This window comes from Rhodamnia argentea, chromosome 10 (genome assembly GCF_020921035.1).
Source record: "Rhodamnia argentea isolate NSW1041297 chromosome 10, ASM2092103v1, whole genome shotgun sequence".
Taxonomy (NCBI): Eukaryota; Viridiplantae; Streptophyta; class Magnoliopsida; order Myrtales; family Myrtaceae; genus Rhodamnia; species Rhodamnia argentea.
The window spans coordinates 18,590,535-18,602,115 of NC_063159.1; the positions used below are offsets into that span (position 1 = coordinate 18,590,535).

Here is an 11,581-nt window from a genome sequence, read left to right on the forward strand (position 1 = left end):
ATTTCATGGATCATACACCAACACTGAGGATTTTATAGACAAGCTTAGTATGTCTGGGATGAAGTTTATGATTGCTATGTGATTCTTTTGGTCCAAACCACGACGGACTTCTATACCGAAGTGTGATTGAATCTCAAATGTGAAGGACACTTACAGATGACATGGTCGTGGGAGTATCTAAAGGGCTTTGGGAAGAGACTTCGGTTGGTCGGAGTGGTATATTGGGCAATGGTGGAGGACAGGAATTCGGTGTTGAGCCTGGGATTTCTAATCGTCGTCAGCGGTTACGATAAGTGTGCAACTGGTCAGTTCGCTGCTTCGGTCCATGTCCCTCGTCGGTCAAGAAATAGAGAAAGAAAGGGAAAGCTCCTTATAAAATGAGGCCCCAGTACGGGAAACATTAGAATGGGCTGCGCGGGGAGATGGGTCACTAGGAAGGCCGATAGGACTAGGGTCAGGTTTTGGTTTTAAAGCATAAGACCGCGTTTGGTCGTCTGGATTTGCATTGGGATAGGATAGGAAAAGGTGGGATTAGAAATCCTCCAAATATCTTCCGGATTGTAGAAAATCCAATAACATGTTCGGTGCAATTCATGATAAGATTAAATTTTTTGAAAATCTCACTTGCTCAGCGCAATCTCCCGCGATACCCAGATCTCGTCATCCCTGTTATTCATCTTCTTCACTGTTTCGCCATCCCAATCTTCAGACCCTAGTCCTCGCTCAACTTCACTGTGTCAAAGGCGAAATAAGACTCAAAAGAGAATCGAACAGGGATTAATTTAGATTCTTAAAAAATTGGAAGAATTGACACAAGATGGAAGGGCAAAAAAAAAAAAAAAAAAAAACAAATCTCAAACTCTAAAGTCTCCACAAACAACTGTTCTACGCTCTCCGAGCACAATAAATCAACTGAAGCAGACCTCGTTCACAGAAAAAATCTTCGTCCACGGACTTGGCTGGGACACCACAACAAGACCCTGACCTTCGCATTGAAGCCGTTCGGTCCAATCGAAGAAGGCAAGGCGGTTGTCGATAAGGCGGTTACTGATAAGGCCACTGGCCTATGCAAGGAAACCTGAGCTCGCGGTGGTCGCCAAGGACGAGGCCCAGCCTCAAGTGACCTCACATCTAGGGTCCCCTGAGACCAGCAAGCTCGGAAATGAGGTCACGAGCCTCAGATCCGAGGTTTAGAGTGTTGGACATCGATCCAATAGGCTCAACAGGTCTAGATAGATAGAGAAAGAGCGTGAGACAAAGGGGATGATGGTTGGCCGGCGCTGCGACGTCGAGTGACGATGGAGCTCGTGCGTTGGTCTTCTACGATGGTGCTTCAATGGAGGTCAAGTAGTCTTTCCTCCAAATGCGTTATCCTCCTATTTTTTCTCACAATTTTCTTTTCATTTTTTTTTTTATATATTTTCTTAAATTTTATCTTATCTGAATGTATCCCACCCCCTAGGTGGGATTTTTTTATTCGAGCTATATTCGGATTATATCCGGATAAATCTGGATTTCGTGTTCCTCCAAACACCGAATAGGATAAAAGTTATCCTATCCGGAGTTATATCCGGTCTAACAAATGCACCCTAAGAGATTTGCGGGAGTCTCTTTCAATCGGAGAGTTCCTTTCTTTTTGTAATCGCGGGAGCTTGCCACATGACCCTCCCATTTTCTTGGGATTTCCTGCTTTTTGATGTAGTCATTCAATTTTCTTTTCATTTAAATTCGAAAAAGACGATTAGTATAAATTCATAAACGCACACATATTCTCTCACTTCTTTTACTCTTTTACTCTTTCTTACTCTCTCAAAAGTCTCTTCAACTCTTTCGAACTACGTTGGTCTCTTCAACACTCTCGAACTATGTTGCACGGATATGCTCCCAAAGGCATTTTTCCACATGTCGGAGCGTATTCGGCCGTGTCTCAGCGTGTCGGGTTTGTGTCGGGCACCGACACCTGTCCGACACTCGAAAAATACCTTTGGAAGCGTATCCGTGCAACATAGTTCAAGAGAGAGTGTTGAAGAGACATTGAGAGAGTAAGAGAGAGTAAAACGAGGAAGAGTGACAGAATCTGTGTACGTTTATGAATTTATACTAGTTGTCTTTTTCGAAATTTTAAATTAAAAAAAAAATGAATGAGTGCATCGAAGAGGTGCAACTCGGAGCAGGAAATCCCCTGGTGGGAAATAGGAGGGTCGCATGCTGGGTCGCGAACACAGAAAGAAAGGAACTCCTCGATTCGTTGTGACACGTGGCGAGGGTAGTCAGCTCTAGTCGGCCATGCCTTGAAAGCGCGATGCTGCGAGTGGGACGTGGTGCGACGTGGGACATAGCGTAAGGGTCTTGCAAAAACGACATGGTTTTTCGAACTATGAAAAATACAGAATCTACATGAAAATTATGAATTTTATGCTGCGTGATTTTAATAAAGAACTTTCCGGGGGCAAATTAGTGGCCCTAGCATTGCTATATATAGCTATTGAGCAGTAGTGAGCATAATGTAGCGTAAGTTCAAGGATATATCAGCTATTTTCAATCCAAGAATATATTAGTTTGTGATTGCTTAATTGTTAACTGGCGATTATAAAAAAAAGTGAAAAACTATATATGATGACTCAAAATAATGCTAACCCCATAGCTCTTCGAGTATGCAAGGGCCAAAGTTGATTGATGATAATGGTCTTTTCTCACACTAGGACCTTAATTTATACGCACCTATATCGCCTTGGATGGATGATTTATGACATATCAAGGTGATATATGAAAGCTTCCAGGCTAGGACTAGATCTTTCCCCAACGGTAATCAACTTCACTTGTCTCCCTCAAAGAAAGATTAGTGAGATTCGGCTCGCCTCACACCAGGGATGTGATGTATAATGGACTAGTTAATGTATTTTGATTGGTTCATAACTTAACTTGCTTAAGTATTTTAGACCTCTTCCCGGTCTCTCGCCGATTGAAGGTGTTATGCTTCCGTTTGAACGATTCAACAAACAGTATTAGGGCTAATGGTAGATTGGTGAGACCCACTATGGATCAACATCTCCAGGAAGGAATCTCAAATTTGACTCTATAACGGAGATGAGGAATCTTTTTCTCCCGGCTTCCTGCCACGTTTGGCTGGGCAAATGTGATTGAGGTAAGAGTATGAAGGGCGGATGTCGTTTCCTCTCTCCAACATCCACCAAACTTGGCCGAGGTAAGGTGGGGGATTCGAATTGAGACGAGGTTGATGCGGAAATAATGCTCGGCTTAAAAGGGCCGGGCCTAACACAAAAAGGTCAAATGTGAGAGGAAAACTTTAATAAGTTGCGGGGAGTGAGGGTGTTCCGCAAAAGTAATCTCATATCACCGATGTGTTGTGCTTCGAGTGCCTTCACCGGGAACATAATTTTGCCCTAATCGATTCACTCCTTCAATAAGGGTTCCTTCTTGTCCTGCCACTGATCCAGCCTCTTCATTGCTTCCTCCACCTGCCCAAAAAAAGAAAAAAAAACCCAAATTAACCATTTCGGAAAAAGCGGTACGTCTATTAGGGTTTTTTCGTCGTGCAGTCAATTAAGCATGAACGCGTGCGAAATCGCATTGATATTATCTGTTTCGTGATTAGGGTCGCGTACCTCCTTGTTCCAATCCGTTCGGAACGTGATCCACATCAAGATTAGGGTTTGCATGACCGTGCCGGCAAGCATGCCGCCCCATATCCCCTGTCATCACCATGGCGATTCACCCCGACTTACATTTCGTATGTCAACCGTTGAGACGGTCCTTTACAAAGACGAGAAAAGGTTCACGGAGTTTGAGCTGGTTATTATCAACTTTACCTTTGCGCCGAGTCTGAAGTAGAACCCTAAAAGCAGACCCGAGGGGATACCGATCACGTAGTAGCATCCGATGTTAATGTAAGCCACGAACGCCTGCCATCCGCACCCAACCGCCACACCTTCGCCAATTTATATGTAATCAGGACTTACATGGTAGATTTATATTATCACATGATGTACCAAAAAGAAGGTCAAAAAACATATAGAGTGGTTAGTTTTGAGAGACGTTGAATTCGAGCATTTTTTTTCCAGTTGACAAAACGTAGTCGCATCAGGTGTGCAGGAAAAGAATGGTGCTGATTTAGCCTTTAGATACTTTGAACAATCCTCTTACCAGACAATACGGGTTGAATGCCATTCAAGAGGAGGGTGAGGGCGAGAAGCGGGCACAGGTCGGAAACGGCAGCCGCCACGGCTGGTCCCTCCGTGAAGGCGTAGCTGATGACGCCGCGGAGCGTGAGGACCGCCGCCGCCGCGACCAAGGAGATGGCGAAGGAGATTACTGTCACTACTGCCACCAAAAATGCCACCGACCTCGGGTTCCCGGCTCCAAGCTCGTTGCTCACCCTCACACTGTCTCAACAAAACAGAAAGACCAAACGTAATATGTCAGGGTTCTTCAATCGAACTCGCACACAGAATCTATCAAGTAAGGAACACTACATAAGTATGAAAGAATAGTACGATTAAGAAATTGAAATCAACCTCCGTACGAGAGAATTCAGGAAGTAAAAAGGGACAAACCTGGCAGCAGCATTCAGACCAACTGAGATCATGAATACCCAACCCGATATACTCATGCTGCAAAATTTGCCAAAGTCAAATAAAGGAGTTGATAAACAAGTGCAAATTTTTTTATCATAATGAAGATGGAGACAAGAAATGGTCACATGAATGACTGACAACTTCTACCTAGGATTAGTCTAAATGGAAAAGCCAAAGCGTCGTTCATATGACCCAGGTGGTCGGAGATCGACGAAATCTCCGCCGTCCCATCGATTTTTGTCCTTAAAAGTCTCACGGTTAACCCCTCGATCACGACTCAGATTTCTTCTTTCTGACGATCTTTCGCCTGTCGGTTTCGATAGACCCTCTCGTCCTGATAGAAGTACTCACAGGGAAAACGTTTTCGCGGCTTGGTTCCGCGGAAACCACGGCTCGCGGATGGCTTTTGCTTCGTCCGGATTTGCCTGACAACTCCATAGGCATTGAGCAATAGGGACGAAAACGCTCGTTTGAAATGCATAGCAACGTTCCATCAAGCTTCACGAGATCCGCAATTAGTGAGTGCCATTTGGGCCCGTGGGCCCGGAACCGGCCCCGAACCGGCCCGTTGACCGGCCCGGAACCGGCCCGTTGACCGGCCCGGAACCGGCCCGTTGACCGGGCCCACGGTTCCAACCCGGAACCGGCCCGGAACCGGCGGTTCCGGGCCTGTTCCGAACCGCAAAAAAAAAAAAAAGGTGGGGGCCGGGCGCAGAGCCAACGGCTCCGCCCCGGCCCCCCCCCCCGCGCCCGCTTTGGGCCGTTGCTTTTCATTTTTTTGAAAAAATAATAATAAAAAAAAAAAAATGATTCTTGCCTATAAATACATATGCTTCCCCTTTCATTTTTGTCACAAATTCTCCGAACAATCTCTCGAATTCTCTCCGAAATCCTCTCAAATCGCTCAAATTCTCCCAATTCTCTCAATCCCGATCAATTCTCTCAAAAAATGGCAAGTGGAAGCAGAAATGCCGACAAGGGCAAGATGGCTATGGGAGATTCCGACTATCCCTTTCATGAATACGATCCTCGTGAGTATGCAAGTTGGGAAGACGACGACGATAATATCAACTATGTCCCGATTCCGAACGTCGAGCACATCCCAACACAAGAAAGTCTTCATCCTCTCACTCGGTGTCGAAGAAACGTCAACGGCAAATGAGCCGGAACGGAAGGGCCGAGATAATACATCGGACTTGTGGCTACACTTCGACAAGGTACGTGATGAAGTCGAAGGTAAGTATAATGTAAAATGTAAATATTGTTCGCAAACTTATAAATTCACGAAAGGAGACGGCTACGGAACATTCCGTCGGCATTTGACGAAAAAACATCCAACGCAAGCGGGGATCGACAATACGCAACAACAAATTTCCGGGTACGCCACTTCTAAGCCTCATCCTTTATTTCGTTTCATCAAGCACTTTATAAACAAACATTAGGTGAATATGTTGCCCTTGATCATGCTCCGTTTAATACCGGTGAAAATTTTAATATGAAATATTTGATAAATACTGCGTTGGTTCCCGAAGCGCCAACTATTCCAAAAAATACTCTTAAACGCGAAGTTTTTCATCTTTATAAAAAAGAAAAAAATCTTTAGCAAAATTTTTTGTGAATTCAATGGACGTGTGCATATAGGTAGCGATATTTGGAGTGATCCTTGGCAAATTCATTGTTATATGGGTGTCACGTGTCATTGGATAGATGACAATTGGATGATTCAAAAAAGACTTATTGCATTCCGAGTTTTTGATGAAAACCATTCGGCTCATAATATTTATAGAATAATTAGGCAAGTTTTAGAAGAATATAATTTAATAAATAAAGTATTTTCAATTGGTTTTGATAATGCCGCCGCAAATACCGCTTCTATTCCCGAATTAGAAAATATTTGCAAACCCACTTTTGGCGGACAATTTTTTCACATTAGATGTGCTTGTCATGTTTTAAATTTATGTGTACAAAATGAGTTTACGAACTCTTGACACTTCTCTCGCCCCAATAAAAAGTGCAATTAAATTTTTATGGAGTCGTCCCCAATGTATGAAATCATGGGGAAAATTTTGTAAACAAAATGGGAGAAGGCCAAGAAGATTTCCAAAAGATATTCCGACTCGTTGGAATTCTACGTACGAGTTGCTTCGACAAACTTTTGAATATAAAGATTTATTATGTATGTTTATTTCACAAAATATTCCCGAAATTACTTTACTTCCTCAACATTGGGACGTTTGCAAGAAAATTTTAGATATTTTGAAAATTTTTAATGATGCTACTAAGACTTTATCTGGTATTTATTATCCTACAACGCATTTATTTTTAATAGAGTGTGTTAATATTAGTAGTGTTTTTAGTGAATATGAAAAAGATACCGAATTAGGTCAAACTATTTTAGTAATGCGAGAAAAATGGTTGCATTATTATTTGCAAATTCCTCTTGTCTATTTAGTTGGTATTGTTTTTGATCCACGTATTAAATTAGACGGTTTACAAGATTATTTGAATGTGTATTATCATGATTGTTTACATTTGGATGATTCAATAGATATTTTAAATATATTAGGACATGTTAAAGAATCTATAGTAGCATTATATGGAGAATTTTGTAGTAGATATGGTTTAAGTGATTCGGATCTTTACAATCTACCGCCTCACGTAGCGAAGGTGGTAGTTCACTTAGTAGAGAGTATAATATGCTTAAGAGTAGGCAAAAAAAAACAAAAAGGGCAACAGGTAATATTTCTGAATTAGAAAAATATTTAACCGCTCAATTTGAGTTTCGTGATGCGTAACATAGTACAGATTTCGAAATCTCGAAGTGGTGGAAGAGTCACCAAATCGAGTATCCAGTTCTCGCCCTCATCGCTCGTCAAATATTAGCAACCCCTTCTTCAACGGTTGCAGTTGAACAAGCATTTAGTTCCTGGAGGATTAATTTTGGACTCTCGCCGTTCAAGATTAAGCCCGGACTCGTGGAAGCTCAAGCTTGTGTCGGCGATTGGACGAGGGCGAAATATCGACACCAAGAGTTAGATCGTGAACACGAATTTTTTAGCGATGATGTTGGAGATACCACCGCCACGGGTACCACAACGGGTAGCGACGATTGACGATGAGGTAAGTTGGGGTTCTCAAAGGTAAAAAGAACTACATGGGCTTTGATTCTTCTATCCCCAAGAAGATATGTAGGTCGCTTAATGATAATTCATTAAGTTCAAGCCCATTCCTTTTTTTTTTTTTCCCATATTTTATTACAATGTACAATTTAATTGTATTTTATAATTTATAATTTATTATATTTATTTTATTATTTATTATTTTAAAAATTATTATTAAAAATGAATCGGAATGAACCGGCGGTTCCGAACCGGAACCGCCGGTTCCGAAGCTGAACCGGAACCGGCCCGGAACCGCCGGTTCTCGAACCGGAACCGGCCCGGAACCGCCGGTTCCTGAACCTGAACCGGCGGTTCCACCGAACCGGCCGCGTCTATCCGCAATACCCCTACCGAGATGACGTCGTTTTCCAAAGAAGTCACTGGCCAGCTTTCTTATCTCTACTGTCTAAGGCAAACCAAAGCTTTCCCTACGTTTTCTTTAACGACGACTTTTGATGAAACATACAGAAACAACTTTTTGTTTCTTTCAGTATTTAGTGAAATAAGCTAAGATTTTGGTTTTTGCCATGTTAAGAATGCAGATTAATAAAGAGATCAGAGAAAAATCTGGCTTACCAAATTGAGAGAGAGTCCAGCGCCAACTCAGCATTGTCTAGCAACCCAGCGAGCAACACAAGTATCTGGAAATACCACGTCTCCAGGCACAGCATCACCGCCGACGCGGCGGACAGCTTGAAGAACTCGAACAGCCCGGAGAAGGCCCGCACGGTGAGCCCGGTCCACGTGTCCCTGCACCTCTCGCTCCTCGCGATGTACACCAGCTGCGCCACCACGATCACCCACCACGACAGGCTCAGCACCAGCGACGCCCCCACCAGCCCCAGCCCCGCCCGGTACACCGCCAGCCAGCTCAGCGCCAAGTGCAGCGCCAGCACGGCGGTCGAGATGTACGCGCTCGGGGCGACGATGCTCTGCGCCTGGAGGAACTTCTGGATGGGGAAGTTGAGGGCGTACGCGAAGATCTGCGGGATGAGGCCGTAGACGAACACCGCCGCCGCCGAGGCGATCTCCGGGGGCTCGCCCAGGAATAGCAGGATGGGCTTCGAGAAGATGTAGATCAGCGCGAGGAATAAGCCGGTCGCTGTCAGCAAGACGGCGGCTCGCTGGAGGTACACGCCGAGCATTTCGTATTTGTGAGCTCCGTACGCTTGCCCGCACAGCGTCTCCACCGCACTCCCCATGCCCAGCTGAATTTTTATTTTTTTTTAAAGTTCATTCAAATCAACAGAATTATAGATGAAATTCACGTAAATTTCGAGCTTTATGTTAGAGATTTCGCAGCGATTTCGTGATATCAAAGAAGTAACGTGAATAGAGTCCCTACCATGAGGCCATAGGCGAAGATTTGGATGCCTGTGTTGCCGAGGGAGGCGGCGGCGAGCTCGAGGTTGCCGAGGTGGCCAGAGAATATCTGGGTGGACATGGACATGATGTAGTTGATCATGTAGACGACGACGGCAGGGGCCGCCAGGTGGAAGAGCAGCTTCAGCTCGATCCATGAGGCGGCCCGGACCCTGGCCCAGAGAGCCAGGGTCGGGTCGGAGAGCACAGACTCGAGACGGCCGCTCGTCTCGTGGTTGGGACGACGTCGGCGGGGTTGGGGACACGGAGGTGGTGGGACTCGGGTGGATTCCAGTAGAGGGTCGTAGTTCGTGTCGCCAGCCTGCAAAGAACCCATTTTGGCGTGGGAGCTGCGCGGCGGCGAGGTGGGCATGGGGCGGTGGCGGTGGCCGTGAAGTGGAGGACGAGCAGGCAATCGAGAAGCGAATCGGCGAGAACGAGTGAGAATCAGGAGAGGGATTTTAAAGAATCAAATCTGGTGAGGAGTTTGAAGAGGAGGTGCATATTAATTGAGGGGAGGCTGCACGTTTAATCAGCACATCAGCTGTCAGCCAAAACGTCACTCCCAAACGCGGAGTTGCTAATGTCAGGATTTTCCTTCTTAAAGAGAGATTTTGATGTGATTTAATTCCTTGTAAGATTAATAAATAATTAAGTAGTCTTTTCACGATGGCTGAAAATCTGTTATAATAACAACAATAACAAAAAGAAAAAAAAAGTTAATACCACGAAAAATCCTAAACTAATATATCTATAATAAATTTACGCTAAACTATTTTTTTTTTTTTACTATCAAAAACTCCCAATTGATACACACATGACAAATTTACTTCAATCTAGTATACTTATGAAAAATTTACGATTTATTAGTTTTCGCTAAATTTTATGATCAAATTGCCGAGTTGGATAATATGTGAAGGTTGTCGGGTATACACGTTTGAAGTTTTTACTCTCTGTTTGTCACATGTATATTAATTTGATATTTTTTGTGGTATTTATTTAATTTAACAGAAATTAACGAAGGGTAAATTTATCACATGTGTACCAGTTTTGAGTTTTTAGTTATCAAAAAAATTAATTTGAGGTAAATTTGTTACGGATGTACCCGTTTGAGATTTTCAGTGGTAAAAAAAAAAAAATAGCTTGATGTAAGTTTGTCTTATGGAGTATGATATAAGAATCTGATGTAACAATTGCTCCATCTCATCGTCGCGATTCATTCATTCATGCACGGATGTAAAGTGTTCCACCATTTTTTTTTCTTTTTTCCTTTTACGATATAGAACATTCAAATCGTAGAGAAATATTTTGATAAGCGCAACACCCGTTAAAAATAGTACAATAAATGGGAGCGAATAGACTAACGGACGACCTCTTTTACCGATAATTCACATGAAACGGGCCTAATAAGATTTAAACGCATTCATTCCGCTCTAATACAATGAAAAATTCTATGAGATCGTTAATAGCTGTTTTAAAAGGTCAAACTATTCGTTAAATACATGATATGATATTTGGATATTGCAATGGTTTCCTTCTTATTGGTACTTTAAAAAAAAAATTCCCTTTTGTCAAGACTCGCAAAATGAATTAGGAGAAGTAGGCCTAGAATAATCAACACCAATGTCCAATTTGTTTCGTGTATTAAATACCCAAGCTTTGATTTGTTTGTTCCTGATGTTGTTGCCAATTTTGATTCCGCATGTTTCTGTCCATGTTGACTTTGACCAATTGATGCTATGGGAGAAGAAAAAGAAAAATGGCGTCAGCTAAGCAGTGATGCTTTGCTAATAATGGTTCATTATGGAGTAGAGTCCAAATTGAAAGTCCCTTTTTTTCCCTTTTTTTTTAAAATCTATTGAGATTAGAATGAAAAAATGGCCTTTGCCTTCAGAGATTAAGACGTGATTTGGCAACGTAGAAAAGTGAAGCTATGAGAAAAATCATACAAGTCAAAGTGCAATGTGTGATTTGCCAAATCATGTCATAATAAATTGTTATTATTCACTTTAAAGAATACATCGGCTTTCGTGGGATTTCTGTGCAAAATATTGAGGTTAAGATATTCTTTGGGTTTTGTTTTTCTCATGATTAGTCTTTTTATTTTTTAACATTTAACTGCTTAAACTTTTAGAACAATTGATAATAATTGTCCAAAATTTTACATGGTATCGGAGCGTAACTCCCGAATTCAAGTCTTTCCCCTGATTTGCCGCCCTCGTCACAAAATCCAGGCTCCGCATATGGGAGAGTGCTAGAATGTTTAAATATTAGAAACGCCTGGTTCCATAAAATTTCACAATTAAGATATTGAAAACTTGAGATTGACAGTAGCCACAAATTTATGAGTAACCAAATGCGCTTGTTGATCCAGGGCTATCCTAATATTTTCATATATTACATGGGGGCTCTCAACCACCGCAATTAGGATGGCAAAGAAAATTAATGAAGCATCTTGGAATC

The 11,581-nt window shown here is 42.6% G+C and overlaps 1 protein-coding gene across 1 annotated transcript; it reads right to left on the reverse strand.

Annotated features, from left to right (window-relative positions):
- Positions 1 to 3,413: 3,413 nt before the first annotated feature.
- On the reverse strand, positions 3,414 to 9,455 carry LOC115752347 (protein DETOXIFICATION 40-like). The gene is made up of 7 exons (XM_048271438.1): positions 9,102 to 9,455; positions 8,333 to 8,964; positions 4,575 to 4,631; positions 4,165 to 4,403; positions 3,831 to 3,949; positions 3,627 to 3,713; positions 3,414 to 3,479 (listed from the first exon to the last, which is right to left on the reverse strand). Exons 1-7 carry the CDS (start codon positions 9,453 to 9,455, stop codon positions 3,414 to 3,416), a joined length of 1,554 nt encoding a protein of 517 aa, XP_048127395.1.
- Positions 9,456 to 11,581: the final 2,126 nt, after the last annotated feature.